This window comes from Neopelma chrysocephalum, unplaced genomic scaffold (genome assembly GCF_003984885.1).
Source record: "Neopelma chrysocephalum unplaced genomic scaffold, ASM398488v2 Primary Assembly neopelma1_80b, whole genome shotgun sequence".
In the NCBI taxonomy this organism is placed as follows: Eukaryota; Metazoa; Chordata; class Aves; order Passeriformes; family Pipridae; genus Neopelma; species Neopelma chrysocephalum.
This window is the reverse complement of record NW_020897742.1, coordinates 11,814,574-11,833,847: the sequence shown is the minus strand read 5'-3', so window position 1 is coordinate 11,833,847 and position 19,274 is coordinate 11,814,574. Positions and strand designations below refer to the sequence as shown.

Below are 19,274 nucleotides of genomic sequence, written 5' to 3'. Positions count from 1 at the left end.
ATGAAAAGCAGCAACCAGATCTGGTGCCATCAAACACTCCTAAGAGGAACCCACATCAGAGTCCTCACACAGTCGGCTACACTTTGAAGCGTACAAAGGTCATTTCTCAAAGTACTGATATGGCCAATAGCAATGTATTTTCAAAAATTTCAAACTGAAAATCAACTTTCTAGTGAATTATCTTCACCCAGTACCAAGGTTGCCATTTTTCCTTAAAACATACCTGAATTTTTTCATCTGACATGGACAGTGAAACTACTCTGCATGAATGATTCCTTCATGTGAAAAATTATGCTATGTTCTGTAAGCATAAAAGGAGTTAGAAAGTTAAGTCTGACAAAGTGTATGTCCCTCATGAGACTGCCAAAGGAATTTATGTTCCGTTTATGAAATGTGGGTGATGTTATAAAACTGTCGTACCACTGAAAGCCTTTATGTATGAGAAATCTGCTATTTCTGATAGCATTTCCGTCATTTAGCTCCCAGGTCAGAGATGATGAACAAATTGTTAGATGTAGAAGACCTACACAATAGGTGAGATAGCCGAGAAACACAACGCAGGATAAGGACTAGGCATGACTTGGTAAAGCGGTTCCCTAATGTTTTATTTAGACAGAACATTTGAGGCAGTGAAATTTCCCTGAATGCTTTCCAGATTTTGGTCAGTGACTATCTAATTGAAAATAACCAAGGCCGTTCTGGAAACAGGAATCAGAGCTATATGCCTTTGGTCCCAGAGGAGAGCCCTGAACAGACAGCAAAATCTTCCTTATCTTCTCCTGGAGAGCAGCTGAATTTCAAAAGAAACGCAGTGCAGAGTTTTTCTTCTCTAAAATGACCCATAGCAGTTACAAGATTTATTATGACTCATGTTTATACCTCCAAGGGCTGAAAATTCGACTTCCTCAGCTGCCAGGGACGGAAGCTACTTCATAATAAGCTGGGGCTTAGATATACCCTGTGACTTCATCTCTGAGAGACAGTCACCTGACTTCAGATCCTTTTGGGTCTGAACCCAAGAGTCTGAACTGCATTTCCCTTGCTGCACTTACCTAACATTTTTCCTAAGTCAGCTGTTCCAAAGCTGGTCTTATTCTTGTACCACACACAAAGATCAGTTTTCTTTAGGCAGTTTATTCTTGAATTTAATATTGTAGTATATGGACTCATTTGCAGATAAATTCACAATATCCTATGAAATTCTAGCAATGGAATAACATACTGTTGTTTGTACTTTGGCCTCAAGAAATGTTACTGTTCACTAAGTTAAGGATAATAATGTTAAAATAAATATACTCGTTCTCTCATTCTGTCACTCTAGATGATCATTATGACCTTGCACTAATGTGCTATTTTCCACATGTCCAGGGATTTACAAGACTCCCTCATGCTTTAAAACAAGCCATTACGTATCCAACAAAAGCACTATAGCTCTCCATTCTCGGTCTAATCATGTATGGCTTCATCTCTGTTCTTTCCTGAGGCTGTTTTGTTTTCCACAACCTTACAATGTAGTTACAAAAACGTAATGTACCTGGTACCTATTTCTTTACAACATCCCATGTAGAATGGCAGAAGACAGCAATAACACATTGTTAAAATCAGTAATCATAGAATTATCCTGTGCCAGAAGGGACCCACAAGACTCGCATTTAAAAATCTTTTTTCTTTTATTAGTCAGATAGTTGTCTGGAAGAGGAAATGAGGAACAGTTCTTAAAGCATCTTTAACAATTCTTTGTGGTTCAGATCTAGTCTGATCCAAAGCATTGCTGGCAGCTGCACTATTAACATGCATTATCCAGAGAGAACTGAGCGGACTTCTCCTTTTTTCTTTCTTTTTTCTTTTCTCTCAAAAATGCTCTGAAACTGTTACAGAAGTTCCGATCCCATGCTCCAGATGGGAGAGCAGAGAGGAACACATGATGGCTCACTCTCTACTTACGTGTTTAGGTTTCTGTCCAACAAACAGTGATGGTCTGGCCTGAGTACTCAGCAGAAGGGACTGGGAAATGCTCCAAAATTCCCCAATTCAGATGTGCCCAAAGAAGCTCTTATGGCTATATTTACTTTTAGTCAGTCCCTACTGTCACACACCTCACACTGACTTCAAAGAGAACATTTATGAATCCATACTGACACTTTCAACACTGACACTTCGAGGACACTGACCTTATGTTTTTCTAAATATGGCATCTTTAGCCCTTCCATTCCAGCATATTGGCTGGAAACAAGTGCTTTGGTTATTTGTTTGTGATAGTGGCTTCTGCATGAACTCAACAGGATAAGTTACTCATCCAAGTCATGTGGAAAGGCTACTGAGATCAAACACTGAGAAGAAATGAATGGGGTGGATAGGAGGCTACGGTACAGCAGCATTTGCAAGTGTCATCAAGAAGCCTGGAGGAGATAACTGCTCTAGGTAGAGTAATAGTACAATACCTTCAAAATATATGAAGAACTGCTCATAATTCCTGTTTCTAAACAAAAGATGGGAGCCAGGACTGGAGGTGGGGGTGGAGGGAAGCCTTAGGGGGATGAAGCAAGAGGTCTGACTCAAAACTTAGATTCAGTTCATTTACAAGGTAGATTCAGGGAAGTACAGCAGTTAGGTGTTTCAAAGGTGACTATTAATCATTCTTTAAAAGAAAGCTGCATTGATAATAAGAAGAGAAAACTAGTTTTGAAAGCAAACACTGGTTTGGGATTAGAGGAATTTGATAAGAAAGATATCTGTGTGAGTCAAAGGATTTAGTGCAGGCTAGCCAGCAATGATGTAGTGAAGTCTTCCATGGGATTTAAACTGTTCGTCTCGGGTTTTGTGCCTTTAACCCAGCTGCACCTGGTATTGCTTATAAGGAATGTAAGATAAATTAAACATGACATTTACTATGCTTTCACACAAATTCCTATTACTTTTACTTGGATCAATTGCTGTAATGGTGGCTTTGTATAGACATACTTTCTGCTAGACAAGATATAGAGTCCAGAACTGACAGCAGGCTCATAGTCATATTTAAGGGGTTTGAAGACTTTGCTCTTTTATGCTCCTCTACTAATACCCAAGTGGGGTCCTGGCGATGGAAGCAGCATTAGCAGCTTGGAGAAGTGGTGGGAAGCACAAGCAAGAAAAAAATTGGCTACGTATCCAGAAGCCCTCTGCCTGGTGCCTTCCAAACTTGAAACCTAGATACTGTCTTTCTGGTGCCCTCAAACCTAGAAACCCAGAAACCCTCTGTCTGGTGCCTTCAAACCAAGGTGGGTCATGAGCTATACAGCCAGTTCTGGTGGCAGCAAAGGTGATTTCTTCCATGAGGACCATAGGTGCGAGAGACATGGCTGGGAGTAAGGTGAATCTTGGGTACACAGCTGTATCCCAAAATGAGTTAGTTAGCCTTCTATATGCACTTTTTTTTCCTCCTGAAGGCTGCAGGGACATCATTAATAAAACTGAACCTAACACCCTTTAGTGTGAAGGATTTAAATTGTTTGAATTTAAATAAATGTCAAAAATTGCTATCTCTATTCATCTTTATTTGGTATTCCTTATTTTCTGTGTAAAAATTTTCAGTCATACAATAAGAAAGCAGAAAATATGGTATAGCACTGTCAACTCTTGAGTTGTTTTTTTTACTTTCTATAATTCCTTGTTGATGATCCAGATCATTTAATCAGGAGACTACAAAGTAAACATAACTTCCTTTACTAAGAAGTGTTCCAATCCAAACTTGCAAAGAAAAGTTTGAAAATTTAAAGCAAGTAAAATCTAAATGCTCAAAAACCAAGTAAAATCCGAACTGCAAAAGTATTTTAATAGTAAAAAACCCACACAATTTTTAAACAATCTCATGATTTTTTGAGGCTGACTCATGATTCTGTAATGTTTAAAGTTGGCAATGCTGATACCCTGTGATTTAGATGACTAATCACACACTGAAAAGCTAATAATCAAAGTAAGCAGTTTGTGAAGTACCCACAGACTAGAAAATATGTATCAACTACTCAGCAAAGGCTTATGCATAAATTGACAACAAATAGAATCAGTTTATATAGCTGCTTCACAAGGAGAGAGAAAAGCTAATCAGTTAATCAGTTATTTTATTTGTATCACATAATGCTCCCAGCTGCAGTACTGAGTGTGAAGAGGGAAGAGCATGGAATAGAGAGAATAACAGGGTAGTGCTTCAGCATTGCGTTCACAGGGAACAGGGGAGTGTGGATGGAAGTGCAAGCAAAATGCAAGAGTAAAAACTGTCTGATGGAAGGCTGCAGTTATGTTGCACGCCAGACAAGAACATACCTGGGGGAAGGAGGGAGGCAAGCACAAAAAGCAGTCAGTTGAGAAGTGGTCTTCTGGCAACAAAGAGTTAAATCTAGGCTCAGTGTGCAGTCCATGGAGAATGACTATGGGGAGGAATAAAGAGAATGAAGACAGCAGAGGAAACATCATTTCAAGACAGGTGGACGCAACATGGTTGAATCCTGGCTTCTCAGTGGGTTTTCTGGTTAGATCACTTGTTTGTGCACAGTAGTTCTCAGCTGGGCTCTTTCCAGTCTTTTATCTTATCTGATGGTAAGGAGACAGCAGAAGGAGGTATATGTAGCACGTGCTTGGCACCAGCTCTGTTTCCTAACAAGAAGATGGATTCTTTTCTGAAACTCTGTTCATAGCAAAGTGACGTTGGCAGAAGCTAAAGCATCTACACGTATCAATGCTGCTCAATCAGCTTAGTTCCCTGAAAATAGAAATGACAAGGAAGGATGATTTCTAATTTTCAGAAGTTAAAGAGGAACTGAAGAAATATAGCTACTGTAGCGGGACTTAATTTATTGACTTGCAAAGGCAGAAAACAAAACCATTTTGAAAAGAAACACCAGGTTTTACCTGAATTAGTATTTTTGTTGCTACTTCACTGCAAAATATAAAGAATGTGCAGCATTGACCTATAAGTTTGTATTCTCTTCATATAAAATTTATGTCTTTATATAAAATTTATATTCTCTTTATCTAAAATTCAATAGAGCTGTTAGGAGTGTCAGAAAAGTCTCCCGCAAAGGCATATTTAATTACAAGTCCGCCAAATGGGACTTTCATTTTATTCTGAAGAATCTGTTTTAAGCAGGGTATTACATTAGTATGATACCAAGTCTGATCCTGCATGGAAGCTCATATGTCCCTGGAAAGAGGAAAAGAAGGCACACCCTGTTTGAAAATGAAGGTCCTGTCAAAGCAAGCAAACCCAAGAAACTGGAGTGAATGGAGCAGAATGATCCATCTGTATTAGGGCTTCCTATAGCAGCTGTCACTGACAAGCCATCACCGTAATGTCTAAGGTGCTGCATAATTGGAGTGGATCCCAAAATTTGAGGGAAGATTACAGACTAAACAGGAAAGATGGAGGGACGTATTTCACAGCTGTCATCCAGATAGGAAAGATATTCTACTCCTTACTCCAGATGGAGAGCAGCTCACATTTCGATGCAGCGAGTGAGGGGGTGACTGAAATGCAGGGATTCATTCATGAGCTGCACGTACAACGCAGCTCTTTGAACACGCTGTAGTAATGCACAGGGAGAGGCAGGGGGCGTCGACATAATTAATCCCCTCGTGCAGGAGACTTAAGGGTCGCTGGAACTGAGCACTATCACAAGATACATGCCTCACATTCAGAGCCTGTTTGTTTCACTTTTACATTTATTCTTAATAAATGCCTCAATAATAACTATGGCACTCTAGCAGCAGGGGACCCTTCTCTGGTGACAACTTTTTACCTCTGCTGACATAATTTCTTAATTAACTGAGAGATTTACTCAGAAATATAAATATGTTTATAGAAAGGCATGCAAGCACACAAAGGAAAAAATATTTACACAAATATGTTGGGGTGGGTGACACAAATGTCAGTAACAAAAAGTCCTAACAATGTGTCATGCAGAAAAAATGGAGAACTATACCTGGAGTGCATCAGGAAAAGCATCACCAGCTGGTCAAGGGAGGTGCAGCTTCACCTTGTGTACTGTGTGCAGTTTTGGGCACCGCAGTATAAAAAAGACATCAAGCTATTAGAGAGCATTCAAAGGAGGGCCACGAGAATGGTGAAGGGTCTGGAGGGGAAGCCATATGAGGAGCGGCTGAGGGCACTTGCTTTGTTCAACCTGGAGGAGACTGAGGGGAGCTTCCTCATGAGGGGAACAGGAGGGACAAGGACCAACTTCTCCACTCTTGTAAACAGTGACAGAACTTGAGGAAACAGTATGAAGCTGAGTTGGGGAAGGCTTAGGTTGGATATCTGTATTTTTCACCCAGAGGGTGGTTGAGCACTGAACAGGCTCCCAAGGGAAGTGGTCACAGCATCAAGCCTCTCTGAGTTCAAGAAGCATTTGGCCAGTGTTCTCAGGCACATGGTATGACTCTTAGGGTGTCTTGTGCAGGGCCAGGAGTTGGACTTGGTGATCCTGATGGGTCCCTTCCAACTCAGCATATTCTGTGACTCTATGATATGTACAGTAAGTGGACAAGTTGCTATAAAGGTTAGTAAAGAGCAACTTACAGTGCAATATACTGCCAACGCACTGACAAAACAGCCCTTGTATTTTCAAGAAGTGTTTTTAAAATCCAGAACATTGCAATGCATTTATTTTACTGAAAAAACCATAATATTCATGCAGAACATATAAAAATTAAAATGAAACCAATCTTGATTATTCTGTCTCTGTATACAGATGCTGTAGAGCACATCCTGCATATTCTGTGTGTTCTTACTATTCATACCATTTGATATATGTTTACATGATACAATATTGTTCCACCTAGCTCACCTCTCCCTAGGTGCTTGTAAACTAACATACTGATCTAACAATAGACATTAAATATGACATTTTGAGGATCTGCCTAGGGGAACTCAAACATTTCTATTTTATTTCATGAACACTTGTACCCTTGTTTATGGTTTTTATTACAACCTTGCCTTGTTTGTCTTGTTTCAAGGAAAGGAGATATTGATATATAAGGGGCAGTTTGCATGTGCTTCTCTCCTCTATTTTCCCTAAGAATAAAGTCTGATTAATGTACTAAAGGCTTTGCCAGAAACCTGCCTGTCCCTGACTGAAACTGTCACAGCCTCTGCAGAATGAAATGGAAGCATGGGGGAAATACAAAGGAATTGTGCGTAAGCTGTTATGAAACAGAGTCTCAATGCACTCTGGAGGGCAGGAAGAACAGCACCCCTGCGCTAAGCCCTCCAGAGACACCTTAGCCTTGGCCTCCATATCCTCAGGAGTCTTTGAGTGCTGCTAAGGGTCAAGCCAGAGCACCCAAGGGTTTGGACAGAAGCCAAGAAGTTCTGGAAGACCAAGATGTCCTCACTGCTAGAGGGATTTTTATGAGGAGAGATCAGGGCAGCAGGATGCCACCATTACAGTAACTGCAGTCCAACAGCACTGACTGATGCAGCAAGCTCTGGAGTCATCTTGCAGAGAAGAGGCTTCTACTAATGCACTGAAACCCCACCAGAAACTCCTTTTTCTCACAGAACTGCTCTACTCTATGATCATTAGCTCATTGCAGTTGTGTACCTGTATCTGACCAATTTATTTCTTCCCTGAAAAACTGTAAAATGTGGATGCATAATGACAAAAAAAAAATCAAAAAATTGGCAGTGCTTTATGCGTGAACATGAATTCTTGTATTTCAGCCTGCATGACACGCAACAAAAAGCTGTCTGGTACCCACCAGCACCTCCGCCTTATTTCACTCCCCATGCTCCCATCTCTTCTTGCTATGCAGCCTCTCAAATGACCACTAAAGCCTTCGTAAGTAGAGTCCTTTGCTGAAGACCTATTAGCCTCCAACAGATCTGTGATTTTTGGTAAAGAAAGGAAAAACAGGCAGCCGTTGCACAGTACTGCTCTGGTACATTGACCTCTGAGAACTGCCAGGATATAACCCACAATTGCCCCACTGATGATGATGCTGTTAGATCCCCAATGCACAACTAGCAGATTGTTTAGAAACAAGTGACTGCGCCCCCAAGGAAAACCTAAAAGCAGACAACCAGCACTGCTGCAACACAACAGCTCTGGGCCAAGGACTGAGATGGCGAGTTGGTCACACAGCAGCAGTGGACCTGGGGATGAGACCATGCTGTGGGCAGGAGCCACTGGTCAGACGGCAGAGACCGTGAACAGCCACAGAGAGCTGCCAGAGAGGCTGGGAGCAGCAAACAGTCAAACTCCTACAGCCATATATGTGCTGTACATGCAGCGGATGGGATTCACATGATTCATATTCATGCCCTCCGTAGGCAACAGAAAGAAGCAGGCACAGTGAGAGAGAGATCCAGATAGGTTTCTATAGCAGACAGATGAGCCATCTCTGAAAGCCTGTTCTCTCCAAAGACTGACTACACAGGATCCACAGCAGTGTACCCTGGGGCTCAAAATAACTGAAAATTATTTCACCAAAGTTAGTTGAACTCTATTTTTCAAATATACACCTCATGCAGGACTTCTGTACTTCCTGAATTTTGAGAACAAATTGCTTATTTCTGCTGGTTTAAATACTAAAGTCACCCACCAGTCAGTTTTGCACTTAGCTTCTTTTATATTATATGATAACAGGCATGAAAAAATTTTATTATAATATTTATATTTATATTTACACATCTTTATTTAGCCCACACATATACACATGAATGTCAATTTTTTTTAAATTTCATTGTCAGCCTGTCAAGTATCATTATTTTAAAAAGCAGTCATATGAATATTTACATTTGAAAGTGTGCTACTAAAGATTTACAGTATGCTTTCACAAGCTATATCTCAAATGCATAAAATGGCATACATCTTTTCTTTTTTCAGTAGACTGTAGCACAATCTGTTCTATATTTTGTCTGAGTTCTTCTTAAGCCTTTAAAACAGCAAACAATTTGCAGTGATTTTCAAGGGGCTTTGGGTTCAACTTTGTATTATCCTGTTAAGAGAGGTGGCCAGGTTTACTTCTCTCTTAAAATTCTCCCTAGGTTGGGAGTATGACAGTAGCACTGTCATTCTGAGAAAGGCTGTATACCTCACCCGAGAAAACGTGTTTGGACATGTAATGCACACATTTGGCAAGAAAACTCTATCTGTAGAAGTCACAGGTAATGTGAGGTTGGAAATGAAGAGTAGCAAATGTGGTGGCTGACCTCAGCCTTATTACCTGCTCCATCCTGCTGTATCATCCCCTTCTACCTAGGCTGATGTTCACATTCCAAACTCTACATGGAGAGTTGTGGCTAAATCCCCAAGTCCCACACCAAAACTGATATTAATTTAGCTTAATTTTCAGCCATAGGTTCTTGCTGTGCCTATGACTGCAAGGCAGGAAAGCCTACTCCTGTCAGATCCTTTTATTTCCCCCTAGATTTGTGTTCAGCGGTCTGGGGACCTCCCTTCCTCCCCTGCCACAGGAACAGAAGTCGCTGAGAGCATGCCCCTCACAGAGCTCCTTGCTTCTCCTGCTGTGGGTGGCCCCCCTGGGATCCCCCGCCAGCACCTCTGTGTCTGCTGGGAAGTGCCACCAGCAGCCTGCAGCACTTACTGTCACCCTACCCATCAGGGACAAAGCTTCATCTCAGTATTTGCCTGATGCTCCTTGACCGTATGCCTTTATTCTTCATTCTCAACTGATTACATTGCACTTAAATTAACACAACAAAATAATCAACAGAAACTATTTAGAGAAGAATCCACATAATTTTGTAGCATCCATGTGTCCTCCGCACATTTTACCAGCCATGTTTTCATTTAGACCATTGCCAAAAGTACTGAGCAGCTTTCAGTCAATAACCAGTCTCTGCAGATCCTCTCTAGGAAAGGACACAGTCAAATCTGTAAATGAGACAGTTGTTTATTCCTCCCAACACAGTTGTAGGTTTTAATCAAAATACCCTGTGATACCGAGCCAAATACTTTGGAGAAATGAAATTGCTTCTGTATCCACACAGTTCTTTCCATCAACCAATCTACAGTCCTGTTAAAGAAACATAACGGATTTATTTGACAAGTCTTCCTTGCCATCAAACCGTATTGACTGACATTATTCATGTTTCTTAACCTATCCTGCTACAATATTATAATTGAATTTGGACTTATGTTAGCGGGTGAGAGAGTGTGTGTGTGTTTTCTAGGTTCCATTTTCTAGCCTTTTTTGACATTTGAACTTCATTAGCACTTTCTCAAGTCTCTGAAATTTTCTTAGCTCTCCAGGATTCACATTATGATTCAGAAGCCACCTCAGCTATTTCCTCCTAACTTTTTTTTTGGGAGGGGGGCATTACTCCAAACTGGCAACCTGGAAAAGCTTGGAAGACTTCCATCATCCATGGTAGGCTCGCAACTTTCAGAGAGAGCTTTCTGCTTTCTGCTGAGACAAGAGGACAGCTCAGTCACTTCACAAAAAGAGAGAGCTGGGCTGGAGAAACAGAGAGTGCCCTGAAGAGTCAAGGTTGCTGCACCCACTGTTGCTGTTCCTGTGTGTATCTCTTCAACAAGGAACGCACACCTTTATTATCATTTTGCCATTTTCTTCTAAATACAATCATAATTATTGTAATTATCATGCAAAGAGATCCGAGCAATTGCTGCAGATCATGCACACTTCCAGATGGGTTTCTCAAGGTGAAGTGCTGATGGTAAAACAACTGCTAGTACACCTCCTAAATAACCATGAATTGAATGGGAGAAAATGAGGCAACCTAACTTGAGCTCCAGCAGGAGAAAATAAGGAGAAAGAACTCAGATTGTATCATAAGGACAGGGAGGAAATCAAAGGATAATGACTTGTCTTTTGTGTTTTAAATGCTGTATTTTGTCTGTCAGATTCATTCATCTTATACAAAGAAAAGTAATCGTATACACTTCCAAGATAAAATCAATTATGTATTATCTTAGAGTTGTACAATCTCATTCTCCACAGAGGCCTTAATATGAGTTACATGTAGCATAATTCTTATTCCAGATCTCTGAAAAAAGCTAAATCTCACTGACAGTTCATTGTATAAATTCCAATTTATGGTCAATTTATCCAGCATTCTCAGAGAGTATAAAATTGCAAAGGCCATCTCTGCTTGAAGCAGAATATGAATTTTGAAATATAATGAAAATAAAGGAGCAAATTAAGAGACTCGTTTGATTCAATTCATTACCTCAGAGCACTTCTGCTAAAAATACCCTCCTATATTTTATGTCAGTTTTTTAAATGAGTGAAAAAAGGCTTTGTTCCTCAAAACCTCCCAAACTGTGGCCAAGTTATCCACACTTTAATTAGTTTCTTAATTTATCTCCATTATGAAATAAAACAGGGAAATAACTCTTGTTTCTGTATTCCATTAAAGTTTTTCTATAAAGTTAAAGATTATTTTGTTATCATGGCATTCCAAGTTTCAAGCAACCTATTTTTCTAAAAGCTAAAAATAATATATCACATTTCAGATTATCTTCATTTGCCAAGTTTTGGCAGAACTCACAAAGGTACAGCAGAATTTGCCGGAAAATTTGCAGAGTTTATAATGCTTAGCCCATTTTCAAAGGAAAAGGTGATCCCTAATCAGTTCATTTCAATTTCCAAAAAGATTATATCAGAAACTCCACACTTTCTTCTTTTTTTTTTTTTTTTAGCATGAGGCATTTCAAGCAGTTGAATTTGAGCTTTTTATTGACTATTCAGGCTGTCACCATGTGTTTCAAGAGTGCTCTCACTGGCAAGACCATAGCCAGCCTATAAAACTTTCAATTCATTCACTCTGAACAGATCTATCCCCATTAAGTCATTCTCATGACATCTTTTAGACAAATTGGGAATGGAAAAACAGCTGCTGGGACTGTGAGCCTCCATGCGGCAGGGCAAAAGGTATCATGTGAAGCACCATCAGGTAAGTTCCTAACCTGGACAAAATTTTGCTTTGAGAGTGTGGACAGTGAAAGGTACAGTTAGTATAGTACCTTTCATTCAGTGTGTCCAGAGTTTTACTTTTAAAAAGAGCTATTGTCAGAAAAAGACCCCAAAACAACAACCATAATCACTCAGTCTATTGACAGAAGAGCTGGGTGGTGTGCATACACATGAAATGTGAAATCTTAGGCAGGAATGAGAGAATGTGTCAGACCACCTATGTGAACTGTCCTTTCTTAACAATATTCCTGAATTCCTACTAATTAAATATTTTGCAGAAGGTCCCCAGTGACAGTACTTTATGGGTGAAATATGTCCAAAATAAAGTGTAGCATGTAAGCAATGATCAAAAGAGCGTTAATTGTATTGAACCGTACAGAATAATGAAGGTACTCTAAGTCTACTTGATGTGGGAGTATCTGATGAGAAGGAGTGACATGTTCCCAGCAACCTCTGCAAGATGCAAAATAGATGATTTATGCAGAAGAATCTGGCAGAGACTGATATTCATGACAACCACATGGCTTCTCATGTATTCTGCACTGAAATGCGATGGTTCAAGTTGAAGAACCAGATTATTATTGCAGACAGCTTTGATCGTAGACATTAGAAAGGCACTACCTTAAGGCAATATCCTCAAGCCAAGATGCTTGCTGCCAGCTCTGTGGATAACAAAAGATGCTCCCTCTCCTCTCTTCCCTGGTTTGGCTTCCAGATTCCTTATCAGAGCCACCACCACGCTTGTGTTGTTTGCTGCCTCTCTGCTCTAGTGTCCTTCAGTGGACGTGGATCAAGCATATAATTGATTTAGAATTTTTCCTAGAATAATTTTCCTCCATATTTTGCATAACTGTGATAGCATATAGTTTCTGTCCACTGAGTGCTCTATGTTTCACTGACAGATAACAAGACAAAATGGGAGACATTTATGGGTTCAGGTGCTCCAAGACTCAACACTCCTCTGATTACCTACTGCAACCAGGAAAACCCCTTTAGGGAACTAGGAATGCATCTTCTCATGAAAACAGGTGCAGAAAATGGGAACCACAAGGCCTCTGCAGTGAGCAGGGGTATTGCCTTGGCAATGGAAATAATTGAGTGAGCAATGTGACCTGACGTCCATTTCTCTTAGGCACTCGCTTTTAATCTGCTGGACTTCCCCAACCGGAATTTTCTTCCATATATGGCTGCCTATGGCAGCTCTTTCTCAGAAAATACAACTGGAACACTTTAGAGACTGACAGGAGGTAAGAGAATGGATTTCAGGTTGTTGTCATAGCTGATTAGATTCAAGCAACCAGCATTTGTCAGTGAGGTGAGTGTTCTTATTAACTGCTTGATCCTTCTTACTATAGCTCCTCCATCTTCAATGGGCAATTTTTTTTGCTTTGTTTATCTTTTGATTTGGGGTTTTGTCTCTTTTTTCTTGGCTAGAGAAGGACAAATACACAGAATGGGATTGTTAAAAATTAACTCTTCCTGTACTACATACGGAACTATTTCAGTGGGTGTGAAGCACTAAGCATTCACAACAATGCCCCCTTAAGATTTAATTATTTTTGCAAAAGGAGAAACTTAAAGGACCTTCCTCCAAAAGAAAGAACTAAGACACTCAGACCAGCTGGTTAGAGCATGGTGCTAGTACCACCAAGGTTGCAGGTCCAATCCCCATATGGGCCATTCACATAAGAGTTGGACTTGATTATCTTTGTGGGTCCCTTCTAACTCAGAATATTCTGTGAAATCTGTCAATCAATTATACAAGTTTAGCAGTTCCTGGTAAACTGGAAGACAGGAGACAGCACCTTTAGATGGGAGAGGGAACTGAACACCGCTCCATCTAGCTGAGAATGCTTGCTTTCTGCAGAGTATTAGTGGGAAAGCAGTTTCTCAGAATCAACCCCACAGATACATGATTGTATATCTTACAAATTCTAGGATTTAGGGAGGAGACCTCAGCTGCTTTAAAATAACTTCCTATTTCTATTGCATCTCCTTGAAGTATGGAGCAATTTGGGCTTTAATAGAAAGGAACTGTCTTTGAAGAGCACAGCTGGGGTGTGTTTTGTGGGGATTGCTGCTCACAATACCAACAGGAGAAGGAAGAGGGTAGTGCAGAAATCAAACCCAGCAATCCTAGGAATCAAAATTATGTAGCACTTTTAATCCCTTCCCCTGAGAGACATCTCCATCAGCACACGGTTGAGTGTCCCTTCAGCAAATGAATGAAAGGAACCAGGGCCTTCTGATTCCTCATGAGATTTGTTCAGTGGATTGGGGGTTCTCTATTATGGTTGGAGGGTTTTTTTAAACGCCCATGAGAGTTTTTGCTTAGTCAGTGCTCAGGATAAGAACACTCCTTGTTTGACTTCATCTAGACTCTGATGAAATAGCCTAGTCTCATCATCGGCTGTGCCTTTGTCTACACACAAAATAGTCAGCATTCCTAGTGCGGCATAATGCAGCACCGTATAAAGGAAGAATAAGTGGAACCACTAGCAATCAAACTATATTTTACAAATCTTTCAGAATATATAGCAAACATAAGTCAGAAAAAACAGGCTATGAGGTATATTTATGCATACTCTAGGTTAAATCTACAATGAAAAATCCCCCTCAGAATTCATTTCCTTATGTGAAGCTTAAGAAAATAGCATACAATCCACATCATATCATACATTCATTGACTGGATAATAGCTGGGGGGAAGACAGCTTACATGGAAACAGATGAGAAGTACTGGTGAATTCTGCGACAGGTATCTTAGCAAGAGGATACATGCGTTTATACTTATGCACACGTTTACACAGTCTAGTAATGGTAGCCATTTAGACTAATGACATTACCCTGCGAAAGCTCCAGACTACCTAGCAAGAGTTTAATGAGGCAAAGCTAGACTCTAGGGACATGTTTGGTGGTGGATTTGTCAGTTTTAGGTTAATTGTTGAACTTGATGATCTTAAAAGTCTTTTCCAACCTAAATGATTCTGTTATTGTAGTTCCACAAACATAACATCTAGTTCTGTCAGGTAAGCAAACAGGAACCACAACATTTGAGTTAGATTACATTATTTGAGCACAGGGTACAATCTGACCATGTATGACAAATTCAGCAAGTCACTTTTCTATTAAAACTTGCTGGACATTTATATATATATGTATATATATAAAAGACTATGCTTCTTTGAAGCGTTTAAAAAAACCAGTCATTTGAAAACTCTGATCTTTCAGGCATTTTGTCTTTGACATTTGTTTAAGATCTTATCTTTCTTGCTTATTTAGGATGAACAAAACTGTATATCATAGTGGTTTGGCATAAGTATACAGGACTGGTTACTTGTAAAAGAAATGTAAGATTATAACAAGATAGTTTATCAAAACTTTGGAGCATGACACAGATTGCAAAGCAGGGTCATTGTATATATTATCCAAGTTATGTACTACTTAATAAAGCACCAGCCAGACTCAACAGAGAGTCAGTTAAACTTCTGTATCACTGGAGTTACTCATTTCAATCTATGTCAACTGCATTAAAGTAACACAAGTATCAGCAGGCTCTAGTTACAGCCTGTGCAGAGCTTTATTTCAGAAAGTGCTGCCATGGTCAAACCGTGTGGCTCTCCAAGGGAGTTCATAGCCAGTGCAGCCCTCACTTCAAGAAGTCCACAGTAAATGTAAAGTAATAACAGGAAGAGAGGATTTGAAACTCAGAAGCAGTAAGACTGACTGTAGCCAACAATCAAACACAGATGCCTTCCCAGTTCTGTGATGGAAAGTTCTGATTTGGCCACCATAAAAAGAAAACATGCTGAACGCAACAGGTAAGTAACAGCAAGGCAAGTCTGAAGTGGCATTATGGATGGATGGCATTATGTGCCATCCATCCATAACTTCTACTCTTCTGCACAGGGCAATGGCTTATGCATGGACGGAGTCCACACTCTCCTCCACACATCCAGCAGAAAGAGAGAGAATAGCAAAGACCTCAGCAAAGCCCTTGTACAGCTTCGGGAAAGTTTGTGCAAGCCAAAGTGCTGCATGTTCAGATGCAGGAAGTGAATCAGGGCCCAGTTCCCAGCATCTGAGTTCATGAGGAAAGGGCTAGTGTTTAGAGAGCAAGTTCAACTTCAGCCCCTGATGGAAGGACTGGCCCCAGGATCAGTTCACAGGACTTGACTGCACCACTGACATGAAACACACTCAGGGCTTTTGGTGGGCTGCACACAACCAGAGCCACTGTCCTTTGCCTTAACCAGGTCCTTCCCACTGCCTGGCTGCATGTCCTGCAGTGCTGGCAGAGAGGTCAGATCCCGATGCTGGTTTGCCCCCGTGCTAAAAAAATGGGTTTTCCATTGCCCCATGGTGCCCTAAAGATGCTCCTCAGCACAAGCAAACTGGAGGACTCTGGCCAGGGTGAGCTGCACACCAGCAGAGCCGGCTGCAATTCACCTCCGTACAAGAGGCCCAGAATTGTTCTGAAATTACCATGAAAAAGTGAAACAATCTACCCCAAGACCATAAAGTTAGTGAGTCCTGAGTAAAATATTTCAGAGATTTGACACACCCTGGCAACCTAACAGATATTTTGGAAATCAAAACTTGTGGCTTCTGTGTTTCTCCGAGTTTCACTGCTCAGACACAAAACTCAATAGTTTTTCTTGGCATACATCACAAGGTACCTCTTGCTTCATTTTAAGACCATTCACACTCTCCTCTACCTGCTACCTGTCCTCCAGCAACAGAAGCATTTCACCTTTCCACAGACCAAGATGCCAGCTAAGCTCACCTGCCACATCTCATCAGAGCTGCCCAAGCCCCAGCACTTGGCTCACCCCTTGCTGGGCGCATCCATATCCCCTCAGGTTCCCAACACCGGGTGCCCAACAACACCCCACTGGGCCTTCAGCTCTCTCCAGTGACATGTTCGGCTCCACCACAGATTCTGCAACAGCCCTACGGAGATGTTATCAGCACCCTTAAGCATCTTAACAGCAGCCAAAAAATGCTGGTGGGTAAAGTGAGCCTCTTGTGTTTAACAGCCATTGTGTTAACCTGCTCCTGCCCCGAATTCATCCATTGGTATGCTCTGAAACTCCTGGCACCCGAGGGATCCCAAAGCAAGAGGTATTGCATCATATCCATGCACTGTAGGCAGAGCCCTCATGTCTTCAACCTGCCAACTGCAAGTTCTAGCTGATGCTCTCTTGTTCCTATGTGGGAAGAATGAGGTTTTCTTGTTCAACTTCTTCCTATCACTTGTGACTTTTAGACCTCTTCCAGCTGTTTCTTTCCCAGCCTTACCCATTCCAGGCTATGTAACCTTTCAGAAGCTATTCCAGATCTTACCTATCCTTCTTCCTCTTTACTGTGGTTTGTCCACTTCTGCGTTTTTTTTTTTTCAAACCAGCTTTAGGAAAATCAAAATGTCTGCTTGGTTTTTATCAGTGATATATTAGCTGCAGCCTGTTTAAGTAATTCCAAGCTTGATTACTATTAATTTTTATTTTCAAAAGGGATGGGTGACTAATGGGCTTACTCCTCTCTATAATTTAGATCTGAAGTGAATTTCTGTAAGACTGGATTAGGATACAACAGGAGAAGTAAATAAAGAGACCTATAGTTGATGTCATGCACTCCAGAGAGAAAAAGGTCTTTGTATTGGCCATGATAAATAACATCCATGTCCACAGTCCTGGAAACCAGTTGCTTCTGCCTGAAATATAAACTATCACAGTCCAACTGCCTAACCAAAATGACACACATATCCACACTCCCCTTCAAATGACAATGGAGTTACCAGCTCCTGTGGAATTGTTGCTGTAAGCTTTTACTCTCCTGGTCAGAAAAAGTTATAATATGACCCTGGAAGGTAACTAACACATAAGCTGTATCTGCATGAAGCTATGCTGAAGAAAAAGCACTTCGCTGCATCATGAGGTAAACTAGGTGAGATCAACCACACCAGAGATGTCATTTATCCTCAAGATATTTCACCTTTTGAGAATAACACATAGAGGTTTATTCCTACCTCAGGATGGCTTGTGACAATCAGTCACCCTGCAGCAAAAGAACAAGCCAAAACTGCATGCAGTAGTCAAGGACAAAGAGCAGATATGAAGACAGCAATCAGCCCCCTCTTCAGTGTTTGCTGAGCAGTCAAGCCTGGCTGGCAGTTGGACACAAGGCAATTATTGATGTGCAAACAGCACTTTGCACTCAGTTCTAATTCATGTATTTAAATAGAAAACACATATTCCACTAAATCTGTTATGTGTGTACCCTTCCCCTGTAGCAAAAATTTACTCTTGCAAAGTAAATTTCTCTGATCGCAATATGAAGGTTCCACACCATGCTTGCCAAGAGCAAATATAATGCACTTGCCCTGTCCCCAGTTTTACTTGGTGCCTTTCTTTCTAAAGAAACACAATTTTACAAAGTTTTCCTGGGTTTCATCACTTTTTTATTATTATTATTTCTGAGGCTGGAATTATTCCTGCAGCAGTTTATACCTCCCTTCCCCTACATCAATTGCCCTTCCTTTGTCATTAGGAGTATTCTAGCAAAGGTGATAATATCCATGGGGAGATTCTCCAAAGTTTACTCTGCAATGACATACAGTGACACACAGAGAAGGTTTAGAACCAAGGGCTTGGGTGCAAAATGGTTTTGGGGCATGGTGAGGATGAAAGACCTGTGAGTTGCTTAAGCTCTACTTAAGCCCTCAGAAAGCATAGACTGGATCCTGAGTCGGCAAAAACTCAGGATTTTTACTTTGCTTGTCTCCTGTGGTTGGCAGTGAGTTCTGGGCATCAGGGAAACTGCATGCAGATTTACCAGATGCTAGATTTTTGTCAAGTAAGTTGCTAGATCTGTAGTGGTAAAGTAGAAAATAATTACAAGCTGAAAGGTAAAATAATGCAAAATGCCATCCAAGAGCTGCTGTACACTGGGACCATGTGTTCACAAACAGTGAACTGAAAGCATGAGTTTAGAGGTCATTATATGTTTGCAGTTGGTCTACTCCAGAGAAACCACAGCATTTGCCAGTTATGCAGATAAGAATCTGTGGGAAGCATGTCCCAAGGTGCAAGAGGAGGGCACCGAAGGCAGGGGACATGCGCAGAGACAGACACTCCTATTGGCTAGAAGTCACGTGGGATCAGGGTATAAAAGGGCGCGCGTTGTTCAAATAAAGCTCTTTGTTCACCATCTCACAGGGAGCGTACCATGATTTCTTTATTATATAAAGGCAGCGTGCCACGTGCCGCTACAAGAATCTAAGAAAAGTAAATTGAAAATATTAAGATTTTCATCCAGGTCAGCAAGAGTCGCTACAAAAGAAAT

The 19,274-nt window shown here is 40.8% G+C and overlaps 1 protein-coding gene across 6 annotated transcripts in view; it reads right to left on the bottom strand.

The window, feature by feature from the left end:
* DLGAP2 (DLG associated protein 2) overlaps positions 1-419 on the bottom strand; it is a 402,991-nt gene extending 402,572 nt beyond the window's left edge. For 4 of the 6 annotated variants that reach the window (XM_027690134.1, XM_027690136.1, XM_027690135.1 and 1 more), the window contains exon 1: positions 224-417. In XM_027690134.1, the coding sequence (XP_027545935.1) occupies positions 224-244 (21 nt within the window). In that variant the 5' untranslated portion in view covers positions 245-417. Of the gene's footprint in view, positions 1-223 lie in introns of all 6 variants that reach the window. The other 2 variants (XM_027690133.1, XM_027690144.1) reach the window with 2 other exon arrangements.
* Between the last annotated feature and the right edge of the window lie 18,855 nt (positions 420-19,274).